The sequence below is a fragment of the Apteryx mantelli genome, chromosome 17, assembly GCF_036417845.1.
Source record: "Apteryx mantelli isolate bAptMan1 chromosome 17, bAptMan1.hap1, whole genome shotgun sequence".
In the NCBI taxonomy this organism is placed as follows: Eukaryota; Metazoa; Chordata; class Aves; order Apterygiformes; family Apterygidae; genus Apteryx; species Apteryx mantelli.
In genome coordinates this window covers 7,986,654-8,001,530 of record NC_089994.1, presented here as the reverse complement: position 1 = coordinate 8,001,530, position 14,877 = coordinate 7,986,654, and the positions used below count along the sequence as shown (strand labels likewise).

The 14,877-nt window shown below is 37.4% G+C and overlaps 1 protein-coding gene across 1 annotated transcript in view; it reads right to left on the bottom strand.

Annotated features, from left to right (window-relative positions):
• Positions 1-14,877, bottom strand: part of SPECC1L (sperm antigen with calponin homology and coiled-coil domains 1 like) — a 70,301-nt gene that overhangs the window by 33,364 nt on the left and 22,060 nt on the right. The window contains exons 4-8 of the mRNA XM_067307378.1: positions 12,439-14,072; positions 10,386-10,593; positions 3,379-3,452; positions 2,668-2,843; positions 607-770 (exon numbers count right to left, since the gene is read on the bottom strand). Coding sequence (XP_067163479.1) covers positions 607-770; positions 2,668-2,843; positions 3,379-3,452; positions 10,386-10,593; positions 12,439-14,072 — 2,256 coding nt within the window. The remainder of the gene's footprint in view (positions 1-606; positions 771-2,667; positions 2,844-3,378; positions 3,453-10,385; positions 10,594-12,438; positions 14,073-14,877) is intronic.

Sequence of the window (14,877 nt, the reverse complement as noted above, 5' to 3'; positions counted from 1 at the left end):
GCTCCCCTTTAACAACAGCACCTGTTTTCACAAACAGAGAGTTATAGTAAAGTCCATTGTCTCAACAGTAAGATCTTTTTCGTTTTAGAAAATATTCCTTATTTCTTTTAATAGGCGACACTGGTTGGACCTCATTTAACTTTCACTAGCACTGCATTCTTGAGAATGCAAGTTATTAAAAGAAGCAAACTTGGCTCTAGCTATTACATGGCTTCTAGAATGCTTAATTTGGCACATGAAGTTCAGCATCTTAATGGGAAGACTGAAGTCAGCTGTGCTTCCAGGTACAATTATACACATAATTTGCGTCTATGTATTTCTAATATATGGGAGCATTGAATCGCTGTCTAGCATATGAATCATTGGCAATGTGACAGTGAAGGGGGGGAAAAAAAAAAGAAGATAAAAAAGGATGTTTGCACTTTACCATAGTGAATGACCTGTTGTGCAATCTAGTTTAGGTTGGTTTGTTTCAGCCATCACTTAGATCACAACAGTGCAATAAAGCAACTTACCTTTGAACTAGATAAGCCACCAGAAGTATACATGTCAACATATGCAAATCCCTAACTCTGTACAGCTACTTCACTGGTTAAAAATAATTACCTTGGGAGGCACTGTCAAACGACTTGATGAGTGTTTTTACAGTAGGAGTTGGCTCTGAGGAAGTAGATGATCTGCGACTCAGCCCCATTCCCTGTCTCAGGGCTGCCAGATCTCTTTCTACAGCATTCATGTAATTGTACACTCGACCACGTTCTTCTTCCTGCCTGAAAAAAATATGCAGCCCATTTAAATCATTTGAGAGACACTTTAACATGGAACGTGTTAAAACCTGAGCACAAATCTGAAGCCAACCTGAAAATCAATGGTCTCATCGATTCATTAAATTAACCTAGTTTTCCTTCCATTGTAATTTAGCAATAGATTATCAGCCTGAATTATCACTGTAAACTCTTACTGTTTATCAGCAAGAGACCTTACACACCAGGTGAAAAGTCTGTCAGATCAATACTCAATTTAAAGCTTAATTTCTGCCCATCCCTCAAATATATACACGCACACACGTATGCATGTATGCTATTGTTTGGAAAATTTGAGGAGGAAGGACATCACCATTTCATTTGAAAACAATCAACTCAGAAAAAAGATTTTTCTTCCCTGCCTGCATAAATAGAAAACAATATTATGCAGCTAAGAATATATTTTTGACATACCTCTTTAGGTAGAGTCTAAACCATTGTTTCCAAGCAAAAAAATTTGGAATTTTAGAACAGAATATTTATGGTGGTTATTGTATTTAGTGTCACTCACAAGACAAGAATTGTTGGGAAAACCTATTTTCTACAGTCTAAACTAATTAACTGTTGCCTTATTTTTGCTTCAGGCACTATAGTATACTTTCCCCCAGTACAGTAGCTATACTACTTCTAAGGAATTTATTTCAGTTGCCTTTTAGTGCTTCACCTACAGTGAACCAAATGTCAAAGATGCTTGTGTATTGAGAAATAACAAATACACTGTTTGAAATCAGCAAGCTGATTCTACCTTTAAAAGTGCAACTGTAATCTTAAAGGTTCATTTTCAAGCAGTTACTAAACAATTACAATTCTGGCTAAAATGTATTACTAATAGCTGTTCATACTACTCAGTTTGGTGACCTCACTTCAGCTAGTATGCCTTACCCCCCGCCACCCACCCAGCCAGCTCATTTTCTATTTCCTGTGTAACCAGGCTGCTCTTCCTATCTCCTCTCTCTCTACCATTAGGTTTTTTCCAAATTATGTAGCCTGCATAATCTCATATCCAACTGGTCTCTCGGTTAAGTGTAACCTATCCTATAAAATGGCCATCTATGCGACACACGGGATTGTTTAACATACACATCACAAATATCATTGCTGTAATTGTTGGAAGCTAAACATCTACTCAGTCCCTAGAGACAAAGCAGTTGGGATTCAAATGCTGATGTCCAAGATGTCCGTAATCTATGGATTGAAGACTTTAATATTTCTGAAAGATGCATGACTCACTTTCTACATAACACTGTCACCTAGCTCTAGTTACAATACATTATAATTTGAAGTGGTTTTGTTAAAAAGTTAATTTATATACAAGGCATGTCTAATTATTGCCAGAAAAAAAAGTTACCAGTGGAAATAAAACAGTATAAGACATATGCAGAATCAGAGAAGGTTTCTTTCAATGCAAAGAAAAGCAACTGTATTTTTAACCACACCAAAAGCCCTGGCAGCAAATAGTATTTGTGATGGTACAGGAAAACTAACACTGCTCGTTTTTCATACTGAGAAAAACTAAATCATGTCCAGCTGTTAACTGGGAAAAATCCTTCCCTTCAACCTGGCCTTGTAGAAGGGCCAAACTGGATATACTTCGAGAGATAGCACACAGTACAAAGAAACAAACCTATAAATACATATATACTATTTTTTTATATCTCTATATTCATTTATTTTAAATACAAGTTTACCTATTCCTTTCCAGTTCACTCCTCAAAGCCTACATAAAACAGCTAGTTGAAATATGGATCCTCTCAGTGAGAGGATTTATGAACTTCCAGGGTCTCAATAATTCAGTTAAAATACTGAATTTCCAAAATTGTACCCCCCTAGAAAAGAGATGAAATCCCTGTTGTCTTTTGCATACTTGCGTGACTTTATTTCCTCCAACTCTTTAGTGAGCTTCTCATTTTTCTCCTGAGCTTCATGTAATCTACGCTTTAGGTCTCCTATCTCTTCCTGGGCCTCAGATTTTATATCATTTGCTATAACCACTGCAGTCTGTAGATCAGCTTGGAACTGACGCCATTCTGCTGACTCCTCCTACAAGTAAACAAAACTTTAAATTGAAAGCAGCAGCGACAACTTTGAAGCTTAAAAAAAAAAAGTTATCCCTATTATTCATAGTTTTCCTACACTGTTACAGGAAATAATTTACAGGAGTGATAAAGGCACTCATCTCTGGCATTAAGCACAACCTAAACTTACAAGTTATATTGAAAAAGCTCTGTTGGAAATAATTAGGCTTCAACAAAGATCCTGAACTTCATTTCTAGAAATTCAGAAAATGTTTATAGTGGGGGAAAAAACATATGTATGAAGCTATGCATCAGAAGACACATGAGCAATTTCTCCCAAGCCTAATGCCATATTTCTGGGACACAGAGAATCTTTCAAAAATTAATTCTTTAGTCTCTGTAGTTTGTAAAGATATTCCAACATAATGCCGTTCTCTCAGAGTAATTATTTGAATGCTGTTACAGCTAATGATATTACCTTTACACAATTTCACGTGAAGGTCTTAAGACATTCCAACATACTATGTATTGATACTTTGGGTTTTCAGGTTTTAACCTACCCGAAGTCTCCTGTGAAGATTCTTTATTTCTCTTTCCATGTCATGCTTTTGGTCCTGAAGTTTTTTAACAGTATCTGGAAAGAAAGTCAAATTCAATACAAGATCTTAGTCAGGCATCTATTTACTTAAGAAACAGTAACAGAAAAAGCTGGTAAGCATTTTTAAAAACTTACTCAGAAAATACTTTTTTTTTTTTTTTTTTAAATAACCCAAAGCCATCTGGGGAAAAACAAAATGATCAGAAGTTACCTAACAAAAAATGTCAATACATACATACTTCTATATGAAGGGGGGAAAATTGGCATAAGCTAACTCAATTCTGATACAAACCCCAGTCTCTTCTCAACCCTTCACAATATTAGCATGACAAAGAAACAACAAAAAGCAAATAAAAATAGTGTACACAAGTAAAGTAACATGGAAGAATCCTAAAAATATGGGTGTTTGGAGGGTTTTTCTCTTCAAATATAAGTTGGAGCTATGTTAAACCTTTAAATTCACAGGTCTTCGTCACAAAGCTGCTGGCAAAGCACTCACAGCTATGCCTTCACCAGGGATAAAATCCAACTTGTGCTCAAGAATCTTACATGCCCGTGTATCAGACCACTGTTTCAAGTTGAAATATGCTATACTTAAAGCAAAGGGACAAACAGTCAATAAGATCATGTCATGAAAGAGAGAGGGTCCCCTAAATCTGTCAGCAGCTCTACAAAAGGGTATGCGGCTTGATCACTCCCGGCTCCTGACCTGGCGTCTCACAGGCTGGCTACCGCGATCATTAGTCGTTACTTTATTCACCGCACAAGGACAGCGTGATTGATTGCTCCATTCAGAACTGAGCAATTGAGGAAGAATATAGAATAAATTTCTAATTGGTGTATCACCTCGCTGATCCTGGGATCCTAGGGACGTTTTATTTCTATAGCATTGTGTAGCTGTGTCAAAACAGTAAAAACTATGTACCTGCTCACAGGTATGGCCAATTGTGAGTAATTACGTTTTTCAGTTCAGATTCATTATTTTAAGAATTGTTGGGGAAAAAAAGTTTATATTAGCAATGCTTTTATCACAAGAAGATTGCAGGTACCTAATATATTTAGGCTGTTAAAAATACAAAACCTTAGCAAAAATTTATGAAATTGTATAATAAATGTTTGAATAGTTAAAAGATACATACATACACTAGCATAAACAGATTGATAAGGTAAAGTTTTAGGGGCCTCATTTTGTAACAGGAAAAACTTTCCAGAGCTTTTATTTGGATATCAGGTCTCAGGAAAACCATCAAACCAGGATTCATTCAGAGTCCTTGCTCTGCCTATACCTTTGTCTCTGCAAGTAAGCCGATAACTTCAATATCCTTCGTCTTTTGTCAAAGGGCTTTTCTTAACAATATAAATGAGGCTATGGTAGGTTACATGGAAAACACGAAGCATTTCGGAATGTTTAAGTCAGATGCAAAGACCACAAACAGATTTAAACCGATACGTGCTGATGTGTACATTCAGCCGCCTCTATTATGCTCATAAGTGTTTGAATGTTTCCATTTTTTAAGTGCGGAATTCCTTTCAGCTTCTTCATCTGAAGAAATTCTTGAGTTTTGCCTCAACAGTCCAAGTACAGAGGCTTTTAATGCCACAGCTAGTTTCTTTACAAGAATGATATAAGTCTCAGCTGGCCTAAAAACACGATAACCTTTCAGGCTTGGAAAAGTTGAAACACTACAGCCAGACAGATGCTTCTATTTTTATCTCCCTCTTACAAGACTGCACGTTTTATGAGACACATCCAACTGATCTTTAAGCCTTGAAGATAAGCCTGGCAGTGTGGGCCGCTCCAACCACGTGCTACCACGAAACTCAAGCAAAGCCTTCCACTTCTTAGCTTGTCTCAGCACACACAGCTTGGTTGAGCAAAGTGCACGGGCATGCCGGCTTTAGGTCAAAGGTATAGAAGTCCTTCACCCCCATCACCCTTTTTTTCTTTAAACGCATGCTAAAAACCTCCACTGCAAAACAGAAAACTTTCAACACTGACAGCAACTCAGCATGCCCAAAAGAGCTTCCAGTAGCAGCTGGAAACAAACTGTAGTGGATGACCATTTTCTCTTTTAAAAACAGTTAAAAGAAAATGTTGCTTTTAAAAATACAAATTTCTTTTACTAGTCCAAGCAAGCTATGGTTCATCTAAAAATAACCACAAACCAGAAACTCGAAATGCGTCCAGAGTTAAAGCTTGTGTAATGCCATTGTTTTGCGCTTTTGTGAGATATGAAACGCACCATTAAGTTTTAGTATATTTATGCTTTGAAGTAAAACACAATGGTCTGAATATTCTGCAGTTTCTATAAACAATAGAGAGCATTTTACAGCCGTTTTTGAAACGGTCTTCCCTCCACCCCCAATCCATAGAGGAGAGTTAAAAAAAAAAAAAAAAAAAAAAAGAAAAACAAACAGAACTACCAAGAAGCAACTGAAAGAATTTGAAACCTAAAATTAAAACTACAATCAGTGATTTCATCTCTTACAGTCTGAACTCCGTTCCTCACATTGTGTCTGTCAATTACAGCCTGAAAATTCAAGCAGATAAAACACGTACACAGGCGGCAGCTCTCTATACGCCTGCATTGTAGTATCCTTCCTTCCTCCTCCTCACACTCCCTCTTAACACCCACCAACCCATTTCTATATGCTGCTGCATGCCCCAATTTTCAGTATGGTGGGAAAGTTATCCAGTCTCCTGTTTTTAAGGATGTCAGACAAGAAAAAAGGTGAAGAGAGGAGGGAAGGTGACTATTGTTCAGGGGCACCTGAAGAACAAGGGAGCCGTTCGGATGGATGAATGAATAAGATGATCAAAGCTGGCAAGTACACAAACCAGCGAGCTGCTTCTGTTTTACTGCAGGATTCAATTATGTCTATATCTTACAAAACAATATTAATTGAAATCACAGCTTGACAACTCCTTGCTTTTTAAAAGGTCACAAAATAAGTTATGGGAAATACAGACTACAAACTTGGATTGCGGGGGGGGGGACGGGGGACATTTTAATAGGGTATCATCTGAATTTCATACGGCTTCCAGGCAATTCTGTATCTGTAACATCTTCTAATTCGAATTAGCAGATAGAATCTGTCACTACAAAATAAAAATCAGTAACATGCAATTCTTTAATTTCAATACATTATTTGTTTAAAAAACATTACATTATTCAGACTCCCACGGTCATTTCATAACACAAGACATTACAATCCCCAATAAACAACACTGCAGCAGTTAATCCTAACACAGGGAAACCCATATTAGGCATTTTCAGGTTTTGTACCAGTTATATTGGTTTGCCTTGTTCTAGGGTAGCATTTCCACATTTAGTACAGGAAACGCTATCCCAGGATAAGCACATCTACATAAATAGAGCTGTGCCCGCATAACAGCTTCCTTGTATAGGAAGCAGCACTGGTCAAATATCCCAAGGCACAGGCAGTTTCCTTATCAATTTTGCTTTTGAGCTTATCGCTGTCAGACAGTTGGTCTATATAGCAGGACAGCTGAATGTTTCAAGTGTCCAACATCAGCAGAAAGGCCTTATATTAAAAGAAAAAAAATTGTTAAGTTTTACTAACAATTAGAAAACTAACACTCAACTAACTTTTCTAACTTTATCATAGAAAAGGCCTACATACAGTATGTAAGAATTTAGTCTCATAAATGTCATGGCCATTACAATTATGAGATATAGCAGAATTAAAAACTAATGTCTATAAATGAGATATTTATTCACTGAACATTAAATGCATCAACCTTTTTACTTAGCTGTCCAAAAAAGTGGACATAAGTATTATCAAACAATACAGCTTTAATAAAGAGTAAGATAACCGCCACGTTCAGCATAGGTACCTTGTGCTAAATGAACACGCAAATAACGTTCAGACTTGAGAAGAAACGTCTGACAACTGGTAAGTTAACTTACAACCACCTATTCTCTGTAAGCCAGAAGACAAGGTTCTCTGGAAAAATCTCCTCCCCACAATTCATTTAACTGCTTGGGAGAACAGATTCGTTTTTCCCCTAACGTTAAAGGGGACGACAGGGCCGCCGGGCTCCCCGAGCGCGCAGGATTTCCGCGAGCCCGGAGCGCAGGCAGGGCAGAGGCGCCACCTGCTGCCGGCCCCATCGTCCCCGCCCGGCGCCGCCCGGCGCCCCCGGCCACGCAAAGGTTGTTCGAGTATTTCTCGGCTTTCTTAGGTATGAGACACTACGCTTAAAAGCCATCCTTTTCGAGTTTTAGGAAGAGATTAAAAGAATAAAGCTGCCACCGTTGCACTTGTTTTCAGAAACCGTGTCGCATGCAGCTCCTTTCCCTGCGCCGTGGATAAGGGGTACGGCTGCCACCGAGCACAGGTCCCGGCACCCCTGCACCCACAGCACAAACTTACTGGGTTTTTCTAGAGTCACGCTGAGATCCTCAATCCATAATACAATCCATATGCTACTGTCCACACCAAACAGATCACATTTTTTGCAGGCACATAAATATTAACAGCTAAAATGTGGTAATTCAGTATTTATATCGCTGTGAACGATATGTTTCATTATACGTTCTGATGTGCATCTTCCTATGGTTTGGAAAACCCGCAAGGATGCGCGCCCAAACTTCCAGTGCCATAGCATTTCATGGTACCACATCACTAATTAATGTCAACTGCCCGTGAAATTATGTGACCGCTCGCCCATTCATCTATGAAGCATCTTTCTTCTAATTGTAAAGTCTGGTTTCGGTGAATTCTTTAGCTGATAATTTTCCATCATTTATCAGTAGTGTTACCATCACCTTCACTCACTCAGTAACTTTGCCATTAGGCAAATTCTCTCCCCAAGGGATAAGTTAGATTTCCTCGTATTTTAAAATCTAAAGGAACAGGTCACTAAAGAAAAGCTTTTATTGCTCTTTTCAGCTGGTTATTTCAGCTGAAAAAACCACCACTCTTCTAAGTAACATTTTATAATACATAAACCTGCAATTAAATTCTCCATATTTAAAAGCTTGGACATCATATGTTTGACTGATGACCAGAAATGACTATCTAAGTCTGATGAGCTTAAGAGAACTTACTACTAAGATACACTTGTTTGTCACTTTAATACAAGACACAAAAGACACAAAGAACTGGACAGTCTGTACGTACTACCTCCAAGTTCCAGATTTTTTCAAGAAGCTGTTCTTTGTGTCACTACTGAAAAGGCTACCACCAGGAAACTCCGCATGAGCTTGAGTTATGAATACATAACGAACTGAGTGTTTTAAAGCAGTCATTCAGAAAAAATTATTTTTACAAGTTTGGATTATACTACTCTTTGGCTGCCATTCTTTCTTATGACCACTAGATGCTACTCTCCTTCTGGCCTATACCTAAAACGCTCAGTTCCTCCTGAAACAATCATATCAAACCATCAGCAAGCAGAGCTGAATTTTCCAAACTATTTCTTCAGTAGCAAAGACTGCCACAATTTTTCTTGAAAATTCCAGCCCAGGCAGAGGTTTGCCCAACTGAATTTTTTATGAGTCTGAAATATCAGACATAGCTATTTTGTAAGACTGAAGAAACATTCTTGCAAGACATTTGTCAAAACTATTCGCCCTACCCTTAAAGCAGATGTGTCTAAAAATTGGAGTTGCCCTGTAATTAGGTATTATTAATACCTAGTTACTGAATATCTAAGCACTTACTTGACTGTGGTGCTGTTTTCTGTATGAATGTAGTTAAGCTAATAGACAAAAAAAATACAAATGGAAAAGTGCTCAAAGCTTTAAGTACTTGCTAAGGAACACCATCAGGAACACCATTAGAGCCCCTGACCACACACCTGAACTCCTGCTCCTAAGCAGATGTCTTTCTTTGGTTTGGTACAGAAAGGGGGGGGGGGGGAAGAGTAAAAGCCTAGACCTATTTTAGAAAGGCAGCCACTGTTTCTCTTTTAAGATAAGGAAGTGCTGCTTAGGAAAAATAAGCTGACAGACACATGTCTGAAGACATTGGGCTTAAGTTATATTAATAGCTTGCCTAAGATATTACCTTTTCCTGATAACAGACCAATTTAAAAATCTTTACTATGAACATTGCCCTCGCTGTTAAAACTAATAATACTTTGGCTTTAACTATCTTGTGTAGTCTTTGTATACCATGGAATAAAAGCAGGTATTTGAACTCTATAAAAAATACTGTGCCAAAACAGCTCCACAGGGTACATTAGCCCAAGCTCAGGTAGGAACACCTGAGCAGGTCTCAGAGATCAGAGAGGGAACTAAAGCACAGAGAACTAGGCAAATATACGGAAAACAAAAATTTCATTATAAACCCCAACCATTTCTTGTACAGTGGCAACAGTCAACAGATAAAGTTGTATTCTAACTTTCTTGAAATTTGTTAAATTCATTCTTAGGTTCCCAGGTCGGTATCATAACATGAGCAAATCTACACAGAAAGAAATACATAATACATCCATATTGTCACGCCAACTATGACACCTGTAGGTTTTAGGGCCTCCATCCACCCATTTTTCCATCAAAACCACCTTTCTTCAGGTGGAAGAAATCATCAGTTATACAGATTCTCAAGCTACCTAGTAACTTCTGATATTTTGGCACTTGGAAAAGAGATCAATCTTAAAAAATTACATCAATCATCCAGTCTTCAAAATGCACAAGGAATGCACTATTATTAAGTCTGTAATTACATGTTCTTCTACTTTGAAAAACAACTTGAAAACAGCATTATAAGATTTCATATTTATTCTCAATTCACAGGTTTTTGTTCCCACACCAACTGGAACTGGAAAGGCAAAGCCAAGCTCACTTTTCTTTCTATAGTATAAGGGTTCTGCAAAGCCGGCTTAACTAGAATTCAGATATATGAAAGACAAGTGAAAATATTTTCACTATTTCAGCATTCTATTTTAGCTATTTTAAAGTATCATCTCCCTTCACAAGAGAAACTCATAACACTTACTCTCCAAATCAGATATGATGAGATTGTCATGAAGTTTCACAGCACGATGCTGCTCTACTTCATCCTCCAGCTCAAAGATAGTTTCTTTCATGTCACTTCTCTCGGTCTCTTTTTCGTCCAGCTCTGTCCGAAGTTTTTCTAGAGTCACGTTGAGGTCCTCAATTTGTTTCTTGGCTTCTTCTTGGAACACTCTGTATTCATCTTCAACCTGAAAAAGAAATGCCATATCATAACACCATAACTAAATTGATTGCATTTTAAAACACGACCTTTAGTTTCATAACCTCCATACCTAAATTATATTTTCACAACCATAAAAAAGTATGGGACAAGTAGTTAAATATAAGCCTTTAAAAATGTATTGCTATAGCGCAACTGTTTTCCTGAGCCAGAGTAAAACGTTTTTATTCCCAAGTTGACTATATGAGCCTTCCCCAGCTACTCTGTAATAGCAGTATACTACATTCAGGCAAAGCAATACCACCATAGTACCAAGGCTGTGGTTTCATGAGCAGCTGATCGAATTTAACATCTAGCTGCCATGCAAAATGGAAGAACTCTTTACCCTTTCTTTCCCTTGCCAAAAATATCTGCTCTCTCCCATGCATCAATTTTAGTACTTGCTGGATCTGAGAGATGATTCATTTCCTTAACAAAGTAGAAAGCTTCATATTTGTGTGTGATGTGTTAGTGAGCTGAAGTAGTTCCCAGAGGAGCCTTACAAGCTATTGAACCGCCTCAATAAAAACAAGGAAAGGAAGAGGTAGCAGACTTCTCCCTTTTGGGAGCAGTGAGACTGTTTTATCCTGCCACATGAAACTGCAACTTAAATAACAAGCTGAGATCAGAGGCACAGTAACATTAACCCCCATGCCCAACAGCAAAAATAGGGTGTCAGAAAAACAAGAGAAATTAGGTCATGGCTTAGGGTGGGTCACCACAGTCAGGCACCAATTTTAATCAACAAAATGCCCTGCTTTAAGTCATCCGTTTCAATTAATTTATAACATCAATAACACTACCCAACATTAATTATTAAAATTAGAATCAACCTTAATCTGAAAAAAAGTATAACTGGCCATTGACCAAATATGTTGTTTTGCAACTAACGTACAGCTCAGACATTAAATTTGGCATAAATCTTCTCATCAGGAAGATAACTTTAAATATGCATTTAAAAGTCTATTAAAATACATTTAACCAGATTCTTATTTTCCTATGATATTAAATGATGGTAAGCATTTTTACTAGACATTTACTAGATAAATTAGTTTTATTTAAGTTAAAATAGCTGTTCTAGAACTAGAAATACACATTCCAATCCAAAACCCAATTAATATACAAGCTCTTCCTGGAAGAATCACTACTGAAAATTATACAGATTCTCCAAATTTAATAATTATTTTTAAAAAGCTTAAAGAGAATTTTTTCATTTAAAACTAAAATTTCTATTTGGTAAATTAACTGCTGTCACTATCTCCCTCATAAATTGTAATTTCTTGATTGAAAAAAGATGATACTTTTCCCACTTAATCATTAGTTTATTGTAAGTTAATTGAGCCAACCTGAATAAGCTGAAACTTGAAAATATTCCTTCTACATCTGTAAAAGGTCCTACAAGTCATCAACAGCTGGATTATTACCTCACCACACTTTGATTCCAGGTCCTTCCTCCATGACACCCCTCTTCCACCAGTTTGGCACTAACTCCCTGAAACTCTTACAGAAGGTACAAAATTTAAGCACAAAATGTGAACAGTATTTAAAATACTGTATAAGTTCAGCCCTCAGCATCATTTGCTGAATTTCAATAAGGGTATTTTTAAAAATAAAAAAAACAACACTTACCCTGCAGCTGAATATATTTACGTAGTTTAAAAAAAACTATACCATTTTCGTAACAAAGGACAAGAAAGCAGTCAATCCTAACGTTACCACAATTTGATAAACCTCAGAATTAATCCTTTACTTCTAGAAGACCTGCAATGATCAATAGCAAGAGCCATGGTATATCACATGATGTGAAAATACAACAGCTTGTTTTAAACAGTACCTTAGCAATGGCATCCTGCAATCGATTGGCATCATTGCGAGTGTGCGCCAGCTCTTCTTGCAGACTACTGGCCAATGTCTCTGCTTTTTCTTTATCCAGTCTGACACTCTCCAGCAAGTCTTGTATATCTGATTTATCTCCAGAGTTGTGTATAGAATACAACTCAGCCACTTTCTGCTTTTCATGCTCTAACTGAGCTTTCAGCCTGTTCATCTCAATTTGGTCACTGGCTACTGTGGCTTTGTATTCTTCTAAGGTAGATGCTATTGCTGTCTTGCTCTTCTGCTCTGATTCAATAATCCGTTCCATGTGGTGATTTCGTTCTTTTAATGCCCCAATCATTTCTTGGGCCTCCTTGTTGTCTTGTTCTGCCATCTTCAAAGTGTTGCTCAAGTGCTGCTGAACACCCAACAGCTGCTCTCGCTCAAACCGAGCATTCTCTGCAAGGTCCATATAACGTTGCTCTAACTCCATATAGCGACCACTTTTCATATCTTCATCAATTACATATGAGATATGGTGTTCATCTAAAAGGGACCGGAAATACTCAATCTGCCGGCTGAAGTGTTCTAATTTGTCACTTTGCTGGCACAAAGATTCCATAAGGATTACTTTCTCCTCTCCAAGTCTTTCATTCTCGCTGTTCAGCTCTTGTGTTATTTGTTGTAAATCTGCAAGCTCTTGAAGCGTTGCCTGGAGTTCTTCTGCTGTACTGTGTTGGTTCTCTTCCATCTGATGTATCCGTTCTGTCAGACAAGCTACGGACACTTCACTGGCATTGCCACTACTTCCTTTCCTAGATCTTTCTATACTTGGTACACCTTCAGACTCTGAAGATGATGGAGCATCTAAGGCATCATCACTTGATGTCAGTGGCTGATAAACTTCACTGCACTCACTGTCTAAATTATCCATTGAATTACTGTGTTGATTGTCCATCAAAGTATTTTCATCTTGACTTAACAGATCTTCCATTGATCCCGGGGCAGAACCTTCCACTGAAGATGTCAGAGTACCACCACCGTCACTGTGGTTGCCAGCTGTAATCTCTGGACTCAAAGACTGATAGCCAAAGAGCTTTTCAGAGTTGTCCAGCCTTTGTTCCAAAGAAAAGCCTAATGCATTTAACCTGTCTTTTAGCATTCGATTCTCATTTTTCAACTGGTTGAGCTCTTCTCGGATGGCAGTGTTTTGCTCCTGTAACTGTAGCAATGTGGACTCTACATCAGTGGGCTGATGGACAACAATGGCCTCCTTTTCTTCAGATTTTTCATCGCCTTCAAGTTGATCTTCATTAAGTCCCAGTTGAGCACGCATATCCCTTAGTTCATTCCTCAGATGCAAGATTTCCACATCTTTAGTTTTTGCTAATGTCAGAAGATCATTCACCTTTGCTTCCAAAGCAGCTTTGTCACTGATCTGATTGTCTGATTTGGACTTGCTCATTCGAATATCCGATTCTGGATTGGTACGACTACGAGAACGTTTTGCCAGTACCATATCATTGGTCCCTTGTCCAGCCAAAGGTAGCTTTTTGCTCTGGCTCAAACGGGAACGGTCACGTATTCTCTCCCTAGAAGAACTTGATTCTTTATTTCCAGATGAAGTGCTACGCTTAGTTGTGGAACTTGTACCTATATGTTTTTCGAAAGTTAGGAACATTCGTTTAACAAAACCAATATCTGTAATACAAGATTGTATATTTTATATCGACTATAGAATGGCTGATGTTCCAAACCACACTGGTAAATACATTCCATAAGATACATTTACAGCTAATATTCAAACAACCTTGGGCTGTCTGAAAGCTCATGAATCAGTGCAATTATATTTTACTTGATACAGGTATGCTTCACCAGTATTTTGAAAATGAGTTAAAGTTTAAAACCGTAACACTTGCAACAGTTTCTTTTTCTGTCTTAAACAGCTTCCGATAGATTGTACCCCCCCAAAAAAGTGCTATTTCTGCAAATTCAAATTTGTCTCTTTTCAGCAGATTTGAATGTAATCTTTTGAGTGATGAGTTGTGTATTATGATTTCCCAAAATGAAAGTTAAATTTTAAATATTTTCATCATATTTGAGAAAGATCAGGATGGATTACTATTATTACTACCTTATTCCCAGACACTTTATAGCTTTGCTAGCAGTACTGAATCCAAAATATAGCAATGATAGGCAAGAAGTATTTCCATCCATATTGATAAAACACTAAATAATACTACTTTCCTAAACAGTTATGAAAGCTGTCTTTCTTCATTTTTATAAAACAATACAGAGTACTAAAAATGTTGACAGCAAGAAGTTATCACATCCTAAAGATTTAATGCTTGTGGCATAGACCTTTTTAGACAAATTATAATTCTTTATGTTAATTATATTGCCTATTATTATATGTTAGTTATACTATTGGTACTGGAAAAAAAAAAAAGGAACTGCC